The sequence below is a fragment of the Notechis scutatus genome, chromosome 6 (assembly GCF_049901735.1).
Source record: "Notechis scutatus isolate UNSWTSFEM ecotype Mainland chromosome 6, rNotScu1.2, whole genome shotgun sequence".
Taxonomy (NCBI): domain Eukaryota; kingdom Metazoa; phylum Chordata; class Lepidosauria; order Squamata; family Elapidae; genus Notechis; species Notechis scutatus.
The window spans coordinates 63,885,276-63,900,659 of NC_142014.1; the positions used below are offsets into that span (position 1 = coordinate 63,885,276).

Genomic DNA, 15,384 nt, shown 5'->3' on the forward strand with positions numbered 1-15,384 from the left:
TCTATTCCAGTTCATGAATATATTTTGACAGGATGGAAAATTGTGGTGTTTTGTGGCTATTTAATTGGGCATTTTGTAATCCAACTATAGTAACTCTACATTTCATCATTTTTCTTATTGAAGAAAAACAGAGTTTTTGGATAGAAGAGAAGAATTGCACAAGCTTCATTGATATGGTAGCATCGCTCTTATTTATTTTAAGAGGTCAAAGGCAGGCAACGATGCATTGGACAAGATAAACATGTTATGCCTCTGCAATCATCCTTTAGAATTCTCACGATTGAAACCTTTTCATCTTCTTGTAATTCTACTTTTTTCAAAAGCCAAAAAATTGCTTTTCTCCCTGAAATACTGATCTGGGCACCATTTTAGCAACATTTCCGCTGTAATAAAATACCTCCTCTCTTACTTTCAAGGCAAAATGGGCAATCACAAATATCATTGTGTTTATTTATTAGTTTCTGAATTGTATACTGCCAACTTGAAAATAATGCTCAGCCACTTACAGCAGTAAAAAATAGAAAATAAAATCGTAACCGTAAACTATCATAAAGCAATAAAAATGAAGTAAACATGCCATTAAAGAATACCAACCACCAATTCCATCCTAGATAATAGTGCTGCGAGCAGGCCACTAGTACCCAAAGGTCTAAAAATTGGTTTTTATCAACTTTCTGAATGATGGCAAGAGAAAACATCCAATGCAGTCGCCTAGAGGTGGAGCTCTTGTCTCACAATCAGGATGCTGTGAGTTTGATTCTAGGTAGGGGCTAATATTTGGAATAGACTCTCCTGCTCATGTAGGGGGTTGGACTAGATGACCTCCAAGGTCCCTTCCAACTCTGTTATTCTATGTCTATATTGCAAAGGAACCATTTGGACAGGGGAAGTTACCAAGGAACTCTGCCTCCAGACCTCCCCATAATTTGAGAAACATTAGGGAAGGAAATCTCAAATTATCCTCTTTTAAGATGAATGATCAAAACTAGTCCCATTCAGAAGAGATGGTCCTGAAATCTCTGGTCCACAAGCCAATTTTCTCCCCTAACTTTCCACCAGTTAAAATGAAAGATGTCTTAGAATGGGTGGAAGCATGCTAAAGAGAGATACAACTGAGGAGGAAGGAGAAATCTTCTGGCAGTGACAATAATTAATCCATGGAACAGCTTGTCTCCTGGAGTTATGGGTGCTCCATCACTGAAGGTTTTCAAAAATAGACTGGATAACCATTTGACTGTGTTGGAAGAAATATTCATCTGGTTCAGTTCCAAATGGGGAGAAAGACATTGGAAACATGGAGGCTGATTGGAAAGAGGGTTTAATAGTGAAGCAGAACCAGAGGTGGTATTCAGCAGGTTCTGACCAGTTCTGGAGAACCGGTAGTGGAAAATTTGAGTAGTTTGGAGAACCGACAAATCCCACCTCTGACTGGAGATTTTACAGTATCCTTCTCCTGCCATGCCCACCAAGCCACACCCACAGTAGTAAAAAAAATTTGAATCCCACCACTGAGCAGAACCATCAAACACATCATTCTGGGCAGCAGATCACATGGAGGAGAGAGAGGGAGGGAGGGAGAGGGGGAAGTATTTATAGACTCTATTGGGTTTTGCACTTAAACTTCCTGTTCCTGTGCAAGAACATGTATTCTATTGGTTATTGTAGGGGTCACAGCTAACTTTGTAGGCTGTCTGAGCCAAGCTTGGTTGAAGCTTGCTGATGCAATGAAGGGCTTGTTGGGTAATTCCTACCATGGCTGAATGGCTTTGCCCTGAAGTATAATCCCATCATCCTGGTCCTTTGTTTTGTAGATAGGCTGTCCCATTCTTTCCTGATGGGCGCCAAATATCTGCTGGGGGCAGGGAACTGTTTTTTGCCTTTAAAACATGTTTTTTATTTTATCATCAAGTAAAATATAATAGGCTGTTATGTCTCACCTGTACCAACGAGGTGAGAAGTCCAAATTCCCAACTGAAAACAAACAAGCAAGCAAGTCCAGTAATTACAGGGTTAAATTCCTTAAGCTGATAAGGTTCTTGGCAGTCTCACACAAGCTGTCTGCCAAGTCTGACAATAAAGCAGGAATATAAATCACAAGCCGTCACCGCACACAGGATACTTGAAGCTTCTCTCACTAAATTAACACGTTGTCCCGAACAAGTTCTCAGAGCAAACACACCCACTTTTATTCCCTGTGGGGCGTGTCAGTCCCTCATCTCAGTCTCTGATTCGTCCTTTCTTTCTGCGTTGCAACTCGCACTTTTTCCTGCACCGTTGCCTCGCATCAAGCCAGCATTCCTTGGCTTGATCTTCAGTCAGAGACTCTGATACGCTCTCCTGATTATCTGCCGACACCTGAGGCACAATCAGGGAGGAAGGTCTTGCCGAAGAGGAAAGTCCTGGGGAGGAAGGCAACTCCAAATCCTCTAACAAAGCAGGCTCAAACCTCAGAGCCAAATCCTCCTCTTCCTCATTGTCCAAGTCCTTGACCTCTGACAAAGCAGGCTCAAACCTCCGAGCCACAACAATAGCCTGTCTTTTTAAATATTTCCTAAAATATTTCATTCTTCTGGGAAGGAAGTGGCTTCCCACCACTGGAATGGTATAAAGTCTTCTGCTTTGAGCAGGGAGTTGGAGTAGAAAACCTCCAGCTCTGTGTTCTTAGTTTTGTTTTTATAATTTTTGATATTTTTCAACGGTTATTATATACAGGGAGTTCTCATCTTAGAACCATTCATTTAATGACTGTTGAGAGTTACAACGGCACTGAAAAAAAGTTACTTGGGACCATTTTCCCCACTGCCGCAAGAATTCCAAGCATCCCCAGAGTCCCGTGATCAAAATTTGGATGTTTGGCAACTGGTTCGTATTTATGACAGTTGCTATAATATCCCGGGGTTCGTGTACAACTTTCTCAGTCAACGAGGAAGCCAGATTCACTTAACAATCATGTTCCTATCTTAATAACAGCAATGATTCAGTTAACAACTGTGTTAAGAAAAGTGGTACAATGGGGCAAAACTTGCATAACAATGGTCTCTCTTAGCTCAGTTGTGGTCATAAATTTATGTAATGGTTTTAGATAGTGACAATTTTATATTTCTACTGTTTTATTGGGTTGTTGTATGCTGTCCAGAGTCACTTTCTGTGAGATGGACGGCCATATAAATTTGATTAATAAAATAAATAAATACACAAAATAAATACACTGTACTTTGGAATAAAGAATAATGGCTTTTCAGCAGTTTTTATGTTGCCTTTTTTGCTAAAACAGTGAGAGTGGTGAATAAAAAGAAATCTTATAATAAACAAAGATGCATAAAAAAACCTCCAATGGAAATATAAAAGTATATTGAAATATTAAAAACTTAATCTTATGGGTTTTTTGAAGTCCTGTATCTTAAGAAGCAGAGGTGGTGTTCAGCAGGTTCTGACCAGTTCTGGAGAACCGGTTTTGAGTAGTTCAGAGAACCGGCAAATACCACCTCTGACTGGCCCCGCCCCTATCTATTCTCTGCCTTCTGTGTCCCAGCTGATCAGCTGGGTCTTCTTTTGTTGCCCTGCACAGGAGAATGGAGCTGGAAAGCAGGTTAGTGGAGTGGGGAGGGAATGGGATTTTGCAATGTCCTTCCCCCAGGAATGGGGAGGGAATGGGGATTTTACAGTACCCTTCCCCTGCCACGCCCACCAAGCCATGCCCACAGAACTGGTAGTAAAAAAAAATTGAATCCCACCATTATTAAAAAGTCTGTTTGTTTTTGTTTTAAAAAGGGCAGAAAGTTTATATCAGGTCCTTTTTTAAAGTCTGGAAGACTGGGGACAACTCACCCCCATATTTTCTTCTTGCACTTCAAAGTTGGTGTAATATTCGGTTATATGCTTGAGCAGCACATCATCAGGATCTTGTTGCTTTCCATCATAAATGTGAAAACAGTATGATGAAAGTGCCAATGATGTGATATTTCTTCTTCTTCTTCTTCCTAGTATATTCCCGCAAGTGCAGGGTCCACTTTTCAGATCACTGAACACCACTTTGCACAGTCAGCTGCATCTCCAGGGCACAGGCCCACGGCTTGCATGTCTTTGTTGATGGTGCCTTGCTATCTTTGTTTTGGGTGCCCGTGAAGTCGCCGGCCGTTGACTTCTAGTTGGTAGGCAGTCATGGCAACAGTGGAAGCTGCTGCTCTCAGTGTCAACTCATAAAATATTTCTATGGTCTTTTTAGAGTTGCCAACAGGAAGGGAGGGGGGAGCAGTGCAGCAGCTTGCAAAACTGAAACTGCATTCCATAAATGTTTTCAAAGATAGTAACTTGGTGACTGAAGTTTCTGCCACGCAAAATTCTAACTGGAGAGCATGATTGATTACTCTTGGCTATGGATGTGTTCCATTGGAGAATATGAATTACGATACACCCAGGGGGTGGATGGAAAACCAGGGTCAAGGGTGACAATGAATCATGTGCCTCAGAGTCGGCTACACACAGGCAGTGCCGGCATATTAACTCCCAATAAATCCTTTTTAAGTTTTGGAAGTTTGGCTCGAGACTCATGATTTAAATGGGGGTAACTGCCGGAATCCTGACACTTAGGACATGTCCATGCCAATGGAGTCAGCCTTCTTTCATCTTCTCTATAATTGGTGCCACACAAAAATGTTGTTGAATGGTGTCATTTGTGATGTGGTCAAGAAGAGAGATGTGTGTGATGTGATGTGATGTATGCAGAAAAAAAAAAAAGGAAGCGCTTGTTTGTGACACCATGGTTTCCATCAGCTAGATCACAGGTCCCCAATCCCAGGGCCATGACCCATTAATGGGCTGTGGACTATTCCCAAGAGGGCCGTGTGAGCAACAGGCAGGCATGCAAATAGATGAGCACAGCTCAACTTGCAGTTAATTAAATCAGCACTCAGATTGCATTATAACATGACTAATCTACTAATTGACCCAATTACATTTTGAATTAATCTACCAATTCAAAGAAATTAAAGCCACTCAAATGCCTTTCCTCCCTTGTTTGCAGACATTTCTGTCAGCTTGCTTGCAGTTGTCGTCAGCTTCTGTGGGCTCGCCTTGCTGCTAGTCTCACTCTTTGTCTTCTGGAAGTTGTGTTGGCCATGGTGGCGAAGCAAACCCACTGCTTTAGACACAACAAGCATCCCTCAGAGCACCACCACTGTTCCCCCTGAGTTTTTGGAAACCAACGAGAAAAAGGAAAGCCTTAAAGAAAACAGGAAGCCCCCAACCAATATCCTGGAAGCAGCGATGAAAATCAGCCACACTTCCCCGGACATTCCAGCAGAAGTCCAAAATGCTTTAAAAGAACATCTCATCAAACATGCTCGAATGCAAAGGCAGATTACAGAGCCTACATCGTCGTCCAGGTAAGAGAAAATTAAACAAACTTTTACAGAAACTCACTCAAAATAGACCATCTAGTTGACATTGAAAAATGAATGGGGGCTGTGTAATTCTTAAACAAAAGCTGTCCAGTAGTGGTTTTCAAACTGTGTTCTTTGGATTCTTGGGGACTTGCGATGTTGTCACAGGGTGTCCACAAAGGCTTGAAGAAATAGTATGATTTAAGTCTTGAATTAAGTCTTGGTGATTCGTGGCCATGGGCCATTGCCACAAAAGGTATTCAAAGGAGATTGGTGATAAAGAATAGAATGGAATGGAATAATAAAGTTGGAAGGGACCCTATAGGTCATCTAGTTCAATCTCCTAGGCCATTTTTGACAGATGGCTGTCCAGTCTCTTCTTGAAAGCTTCCAGTGAGGAAGCTCCCATAACTTCTGAAGGCAAGCACTGGTTGATTGTTCTCACTGTCAGAAAATTTCTCCTTATTTCTGGGTTGAATCTCTCCTTGATCAGTTTCCATCCATTATTCCTTGTCTGGCCTTTGGGTGCTTTGGAAAATAGGTTGACCCCTTCCTCTCTGTGGTAGCCCCTCAAGTATTGGAACACTGCTATCATGTCTCTCCTGGTCCTTCTCTTCACTAGATCAGCCATGCCCAGTTCCTGCAACGGTTCTTAATATGTTTTAGCCTCCACCCCCATAATCATCTTTGTTTGTCTTCTCTGCACTCTTTCTAGAGTCTCAACATCATTTTTATGGTGTGATGACCAAGGTTGAGAACCACTGCTGCACAGTAATAAATTCAACAGTATAATGATAAGCATTGATTTGAATTAATGATATTCAATTCAACTTTAATATACTGTATATTATGTACATCATTCTATGATTGTTTTAAATTACATTTAAATCCAGGGTTAAATGCACTGTTGTGTGGGTCTCCATATGCAGTATATTTTGATTAAGGGAAGAAATTTAACAGCAAGAAAAGCTGCTTAAAAGGGACTGATCTAGATCTACACTCCAGTCTGTATCTAGTTTTTATTCTCAAACATGAGTGTTTATTTAGCAAGTGATAAATCACAGCAGTGTACATAACATCTGACCACAAGGAAAATGAGACTTGTAGTTTCCTGCTAAGTGCTTAGAGAATATTATGGCACTTTTTCAACACTTGATCTAAGAGCTTAAAGTGTCTACAAAACATTGAAAAGTTTCACCATCTTAAGGCAGAACAATGCACAGGGTTGGCATAACAGTTATACTTCATGAAATGAAACCCTTTCTGTACTAAGACCTTTCCAGTGGGGATGCAAAATACCTATTTTTGCCATTTGTTTGATTGATTAAATTTGGAAAAAATAATCTAAAGTTTATTTAATTAAAATTAAATTAAAGACACTGATTCTAAATGACTCCAGGCAACTCAGCGTAATCAAGGACAATTAAACTAGGAACAGGTCACAGACATTCAGAATAGATGAAAACCCAATAGAATATCTCAAAAGCAATCTACAGGAGCCTTTTTATGATAGAGGAATATGAAGAGCACAGGTAGTCCTCAACTTACAACCAAAACTGAGTCCAAAATTTCCATTGATGAGCCAGACAGTTGTCAAGTGAGTTTTGCTCCATTTTAGGACCTTTCTTACCACACTTGTTACACGAATCACTGCACTTTTTAAGTTACTAACACCGTCATTAAGTGAATCTGCTTCCCTATTGACTTTGCATGTCAAAAGGTCACAAAAGTTGATCATGTGTCCCCAGGACACTACAACCATCGTCCATACATGCCAATTGTCAAGTATATGAATTTTGATCACATGACCATGAGGATGCTGCAATGATTATAAGTGTCGAGCTCAACAGCTTACTCAGGTCCCGGAGCCCAATATTACAGCCGGAAGCCTCATGGAGCTCATCTGCAGGTCCAGTGTTACAGCTTCGGCTGCGGAATGGGGACATTATGATGCCGGCGTCTGGGGGGGTCGGCTCGATCGGCTGTGGCACGGGTGTGTGGCAGCCCATTAATTGTTACTTTGTATAACACAAGGAAGGCGTTTAGGGGGGAGGAACGAGGAAGCTGGATTGCTGGATGGGTGTGGTTAATTAGGCACAGGGTGGTGGCGGGGGAATTAGGAAAGGGCCGGATGCTAGGTAAATGGGCAGGGGTGGATAAAACGGTGTTGGGAGTTACCCACTCTCAACACTGACTTTGCACGGAAATCCATTGTTGTTGCTACTAGCCACGATTGGGAATACAGCAATAAACTCTACCATTCCATAGCTGCAATCATGAGAAACGTGGTTTATTGGTAAAATTACCCAGTTCTTGGCAATAAGTATGAAACATGGTCATAAGTCACAGGGATGTTATAACTGTGAACAGTCACTAAATGAACAATTGTAAGTTGAGAAGTCCCTGTACATGAACAAAACACGAGGGCTGGGATGAGTAAGGATGTGTATCTCTGGGATTATAATAGCTGAGGCACACAATAAGTTAAAGTAAGAAGTAACACAAAGCTATTTCAAAATGTACTAGCTATTAAATTATTTTTTATTTAAAAAAAACAATTTATTCTTTTCCATTAGCAGTTCACGTCCATCCTCATCCAACAATCAGAATTCTACCAGGACATAACTGAGAATAATATGCTAGTACTTAGCACTTAGCTGTCACATCAACTGAGAAATAATTTAAGAAGATGGTGATTAGACGCATCTCATTTTAATGCATTAAGAAACTTTAAGTTATTGAAGTTATTGAAAGAATACTTCCTTGAACAGAAAATTCTGGGCAAAAAAGTAGAAAAATTATGTGTATCGTGTTTTGCAAATTATGGCCAGTGTTGCATGTATGCAATGTTGATTGATTGATTCATTATGTGCCATCAAGTCATTTTTGACACCTAGCAACCACAGAGATAACTCTTCTCCACAAAACAAACTATCCTTAATCTGTTCTTTCAAATCTTCCAACAGTGCACTCGGTACCCCTGTAACTCAGTTCATCCATCTTGCTGCTGGTCATTCTCTTTTCTTTCCTTCTATCTTTCCCAATATTAGAGCCTTTTCCAGAGAGCTGGGTCTTCACAGAACAAGTTTGAAGTAGGATAATTTCAGCTAGGTCATTTGTGTCACACATCCCAGACATAAACTGTTTCAACACCTTCCCTCAAAATGACACTATAGAGCACTGCACACAGAACAACTAGACACAAGGACAGTTTTTTCCTGAAAGCCATCACTCTGCTAAACAAATAATTCCCTCAACACTGTTCAACTATTTACAAAATCTGCAGTACTAATCTTCTCATCACTCCTTATCACCCATCCCCTCCCAGTTGTGACTGTATGACTGTAACTTTGTCGCTTGTATCCTTACAATTTTTATTGACTGTTTCCTAGTATGATATGATTGCTTATTGTACACTATGACTATCATTAAGTGTCGTATCTTATGATTCTCAACTCCTGATGAATGTATCTTTCTTTTATGTATACTGAGAGTATTTATACCAAGACAAATTCCTTGTGTGTCCAATCACACTTGGCCAATAAAGAATTCTATTCTATTCTATTCTATTCTATTCTATTCTATTCTATTCTATTCTATTCTATTCTATTCTATTCTATTCTATTCTATTCAATGATCCATCAATTTGTTTTCTTGGCTGTCACTGGTATTCGTAGGAGTCTTATCTGATACCCAAGTTCAAAGGTGTCAATATACTTCCTATTCTAGGAGGAAGTTAAAGACCAACTTTTCCTCCCAAAGAGCGTCACATGGAATTTAATTTTACTGTCATTTTTCTCATTTGACTTTTAGTAGAGGGTTTGAAAATCCTTTGCATTTTCAGCTATCAAAGTAGTGTTATCAACATAGTATATGCTATTGATGTTTCAGTCCGTTTTGCTAAGTTCTGGCCATACAATGACTTCCTGACCCATATATTAGTTTCTCATGAGAACAATGGGTTCCCCTTTTTCTTATCATTTTCCCTTGCTTGACATGATTGACAAAATCAGAGTCTTTTCTATAATCGATGAAGCCCAATCTGACTTCTTTTTGATATTCTTTGGCTTTCTCAGCTGTCCTGTGTGCATCAGCAATATAGTATAATGTTCCTTTTCTAAAGCTAACTTGAATACCTACCATTTCTTTTTTCTCTGTAGGGCTCTAATCTGCATTGGATGATCATAACCATTATTTTGCTACCATGTAAAATTAAGTATATTGTCTGATAATTTGCAGGCCCTGTTAAATATCATTGGTTTTATATGGAATATAAATTGACATCTTCCAATTGGCTGGCCGTTGTGTCATTCTCCAGATTTGTTGACATAGCTTGGTTAGAATCTTAACTGACTTTTTTCTGTTGCTTACCATATTTTCAGTGGGTAGTCCATCACTACCTTCCAGCTTGGTAATGAATTGAGTGTTGATCTAATTCCATCTTCTAATTCTAGTCACTCTTGTAACTAAGGAATATCTTCTTGGATATTGACATCTCTACTATATTCTTTAGTATACTTCTATGATATTTCTTCATCTCGTTTGAATTGGTTACTGGTGTCCTTTAGCATATCAATTAAAGGTTGGCACCTACTTCTAAGACAGAGGTCTCCAAACTTGGCAACTTTAAGACTTGTGGACTTCAACTCCCAGAATTCTGGAAGTTAAAGTCCACAAGTCTTAAAGTTGCCAAGTTTGGGGACCCATGGTCTAGGATCAGAGATCTTTTGAAAGACTTTCCTTTTTTTCTATGTCTGTTTACATCTATATTGTCTCTACAATTGTTGTTATACTACTTCTTGTCTCTTCTAACAGCTGCCTGAAACTCTTGGTTAAATTCCTTTCTGACATGTTTGTCTTTCTTGGCTTTGTTTTTTTTTTCTTGGCAATTTCCATGGTTTGCTCTGACATTCATTTCTTTTCTTCCCTTTCTAATGTGCTCCTTAAAAATGGTGAGCATATGTTCAAGACTATGAGATCACATCATATATGTAATAAATGCTCCTTTTCAATTTTGCAGAAAAATGCAACAGTATATGTGTTCCCTGGGAAATAGTTACCACAAGCTTTGATGTCCATTTCATGGATGTATACATAATCTGTGGTCTTCAGAAAATTCCTTCAGATTTGTTGAAATCGTACAGATATTCCATGCTGTTCCTAATTTAGTTCCAAAAATGTATTGGGAAGGACCGAGGAAAGGGAATAGATATATTTCCAGAAATATTTCACAAGAAAAGATCTCCATTCCTCTACTCGTTATAGAATACCTTATGCCACCAGATTTGAAATTCTAGACCTAAAAAACCTTGAATTACGCCATCTTCAGTCTGATCTAAGTATGGTATATAAAATTATACATTGCAATGTCCTACCTGTCAATGAATACTTCAGCTTCAACCATAACAATACAAGATCAAACAATAGATACAAACTCAGGGTTAACCGCACCAAACTTGATTGTAGGAAATACGACTTCAGCAACAGAGTGGTCAATGTCTGGAATACTCTACCTGACTCTGTGGTTTCTTCCCCAAACCCCAAAAACTTTAACCTTAGACTTTCTACTATTGACCTCACCCCTTTCCTAAGAAGTCTGTAGGGGGCATGCATAAGTGCACCAATGTGCCTACCATCCCTGTCCTATTGTTTCTTTTATTTTTCTTATATGTACCCATTTCATGTAATCATAACTATGCATATACTTATGCCTATTATCTTGTAAGCGATTGACAAATCAAATAAATAAATAAAAATAAAATGAATATGGCTGGGACAGATGTTGTGGACAGCAGAAGTAGCGGTGAGACATCATTCCATTTCAGGAAATGGTATGACTAGTACATCTGCTGTCAACTTCACTCCAAATATTCTCTAATGAGTTATATTGTTTCCCTCCACAGGAAATTTTCATTGAGTCACTGTATAGTTCATTGTTAGAAACTGAACTGTTACACAGATGTGAGCCTCAGTATTCTGGATTCCCTTAATCCTATGCTTTTGTGCTAGGAATGTGAATATACATCAGTGCTGGAATAGTCCTTTGACCTATATTCTCTTCCATGTTTCTATCCATAAAGAGTGCAGTTTCTGTTTTCCATTTCTATGCATTAATAATAAAACTATCAGAGTTTAAATGATTCTTCAGAAAGGAATACTATCTAGGATAATCTAGAATCTAAAGACTCATTGCATAGGAAGGGGAAGCAATGCAATGAACCTTGATTAAATATTTTACAGTCTCCTATTTTGTACTATTTTATAAGAGACCTGCGTATAAAAAGGGTCTTTATGTCTTGATTCCTGGCAACAATAAATGACATGCAAAGAAGCAGTTTTGTGTTACTGTCTGTTTACCTCCAGAGTGCAATTTCACTTCACTTGGAAGCTCATGAAAAGCATTCTTGTTGATGGGAAAGAGGAGGGGAAAAAACCCAATTCCTACAAATACTTTATGAGTGAAAAAAAAGCTTATGATGCTGTTTAGTCTGATCATTTCACCACCTCGTATTTACAAAGTTTTCCCAAGACCTGAAATTAGGAATAAGACTTTGACTGTAAATTTTATTTCATGATTCCAAAGTAGATAATGAAAAATATACTTCATTCATTCTAGCTGTAATTCAAATTTTAATTTTAAAAAATTAGACTTTGTCACACTTTGTTGTGCTTTTGCTGGTCTCTATGAACTCTGTAAAAAAAAAATCTCACATTTGCTACATTCATTTTCAATATCCTGTAGATTTTTTGTTTGCATTTTTAGACTTTCATTATCATTGATCAGAAGAGAAGTTGGCTTCTTTCAAAATGTAACATTTTATCAAGTAATGGGAAAAAAATCTGGGACTACAGCTCTTATAACTGGACACAACAAGATAATGGATTTTTTTTCCTTTTTTCTTTTGCTTTTAATTACAGAAAACATGCCACTAAGATTAGATTCAATTCCTTTTTTTTCCCAGCTAGAAGATGGCAAGGCTGCACTTAACCATATGATCTTTGTACCTGAGGGATTCTTGCTCATAATGAGGGTTTCAGAGATTAAAGGAGAGGAGACGTGGTAAATTTCTTACAACCTCTCCATTACTCTTGCTGGTTTCCTTATTTATTCAAGGTTACAATAATGTTTTCTTATAAATTTAACATTCTTACTATGCAGGGACATAAGAAATTTATTTAGGCTGGGTATAGATTCTAAGTCACTATACCCAAACTTGTAACTGAATAAAGATAAACTATATTGTTTCATCTTCTTTCTTTTAATGACCCCATAATCTCTTGTAGGGTGGAGTCTGGGCAACTGAATGGAGCTGAGTATGTACTGACCGGATGCCCTTCCTGTCACCAACACATAGTTTTGTTCAGCAGATATATTCTCATTGTGCCCAGAGAGAGAAATATCTGCCTCTACCTAAGATTGAATTCACAGCCTCCTGATTGTGAGGCAAGAGCTCCACCTCTAGGCTACTGCATCACTCATAAAAATATTATTTGCAGCCATAAAATACAAGGTTCAACTCCTGGCATCCACTGGTAGAACTTAGATTCTTGAACTTGGTCGACACATCTCACTGTGAATTCAAGCATAGGAATAAAGTGAAGCAAATTCACAGACTTACAAGTCTTGTTTTTCAAATATTAGAATCTAACTATTGGCTTAGGATGTAGACCTCAGGTAATTTTCCAGATCAGCACTGAGGTGTTAGTAAGTCACACATTCAATCCTACCAAGATAACTGCAATTTTCAGGACAGATATTAAATGAATGTAATAAGTTCCTGCACTGGACAGGCAATTTGTATAGATCTCCAAGTTCCCATGAATCTACAAGCCATGTATGACTTACCTGAAGAAAAAAAATTGTAAGTGATGTACATCTTAGTTCTTTCAGCAATACATGGTTTCTGCTCTTAAGGCTTCATTGAATGGTTGTCTTGCAAATAGTTGAATAAATGCAAAATAAGACATTTATTTAAACATGGATAGTGTTTCCATCAGTCACCACAGTCAAAACCAATAATCACTTACTGAAATTTTTATATAAGTTCCAATTTTCCAGTTAATCATCTAGTCCAACATTCTATGCAACAGAAACTCAGAAGCATGGAGAAGAGAGTATTAGCTTTCTTTCAATGCTATTCTCTATCAAATGGGCTTATTTCAGAAGTTACCATATAGTCATCAGAAGTGTCACTGATATACCTTCTTACATGATACTACACTTTGCAGTTATGGGCTCCATTCCTGGAAACAATCACCTGAATGGTTGCTCTCTTCTTGAGTTACTTCATGATCTTAAGGGATCCTGCCTAATCTACCATTTAGGTGGTAAAATGTATTGTGTTACTTATTCAAAAACCTACTAAATAATTTCTGTTGAATTTGAGTATTTTTCTATTCCTGATCTCTGTCAAGTGCAACCCTAATTTGTGGCCCAAGGTCTCCACAGCATTTTGGTTTCTGCTGCCACCAAATGAATGAAAGAAACCAGCATTTAAGTTAAGATTAAGACTTGCCTGTTTATCAACTGATGTCTCATTACTTGCTTTAAAAAATTGACTTGTAGCTGAATACATGAAACTGAGCCATTGTGTCAGTGTTGTTCTGATTTTGTTTTTCTCTGATACTGGATTTGGAATATTGTGCATAACCAGGCAGGAATCTGATGCTAGAAAGAACCTGTAGCTGTGGCCTGGGCAAGCAGAGAGTAGAGTAGAGGTCTTAAAGATGACATCTAGGGAAGAAGGATAGGAAGTGGATAGGACAGGAAAGCAGTGGTGGGCTGCAACTGGTTTAACAACTGGTTTTGTGAGTGTGCAGCATTCAAAATACAGCTGTTCAAATGCTTACCTTCTAGGGCAGCTGTGAAAATCAACTGTGCCGCATGAATCAACTAAGCCAGAAAGAAGGAAATAAAGGACAGGATAGAGTGGGGTGGGTGAGTGAGGCCAGATGATGATCAGAACTACCGGTTCAAACCAGCAGCATTCTACCACTGCAAGAAAGTCTTGGTTCAGAAGAAAGTAGAATGAGAGTAGGATCCTCTGTAGGATGATAGCACAGGTGGTAATTCTTGGATAGGAAAAGCTAACAGCACATATCCTCGAGCAAAACTGGAGCCATGCCAGATGACAGTAACTCCATGCAAGAGTTGGACTGAAACGTAAATTGTTTCAATAAATTGATTTGCTCTTTCCTCTGCATTTTCTGGAATTGGCTGCTCTTGTCTGAAAGAGGCATGGACTTCAGGTATTTTGAAGTGTCCCATTCCAGGAAAGGAGAGAAATTAAATGCATTTAATGTCATTTAAATTTTAAAAGCTGGGAATCCCCTAAATCTGCAAGAGCAATTCATTTGGCAACTTTCAGCTGCTTTGGTTCCAGGTGCACACATTCCCACTGGCCAATTTCAGTGGATCGGTGGATACTGATCTGATGAGATCCTACTGAGAATTTGCATATTTAAATTTACTAGGATGTGAAGGACCATTTTTGGCTTACCTTCAAGGCTCCAAAGAACAAAGATGAGTCCAGGCAGAACAACAAATCAAAGTGCAGAGACATGGCAGTAGAAGGAACAGCATAGCAGATGTGAGCTGTTAAGTGTGTACTTTCTAATTAGCTGTGCTCCTGACCCCTTTGTAGGGTAATCATACAAATCCCATAGTTTCTTTGATTCAGAAAAGCATTCCCACGTTGCTATGGGAACAAAACACATTTGAATAATTAACACATCAATCAGCTGTCTCCCTGAAATTTTGGGATTCAGAAACTGACGCAAACCACTGTGTCATTAGAGCATTGGCTTCCTCAAGCACAAATATCTTTGAATATGATAATATTATATCATCTAGGGAATAACTCTCTCTGTAGCATCCAACCTTGGCAAGCTATGAAGTTGCTAACAATAGAAGCCAAGGGAACAATGTTATGTATTCAGTACAGGTGTTTTAAATAGAGCTGCGCAGAAGAATTCTGCATATACTTTTTTTTCTAGCACATCT

General features: G+C 38.7%; 1 protein-coding gene across 1 annotated transcript in view; it reads left to right on the plus strand.

The window, feature by feature from the left end:
* SYT10 (synaptotagmin 10) overlaps positions 1–15,384 on the plus strand; it is a 47,519-nt gene that overhangs the window by 13,528 nt on the left and 18,607 nt on the right. Inside the window, exon 2 of the mRNA XM_026693481.2 lies at positions 5,024–5,384. Coding sequence (XP_026549266.2) covers positions 5,024–5,384 — 361 coding nt within the window. The remainder of the gene's footprint in view (positions 1–5,023; positions 5,385–15,384) is intronic.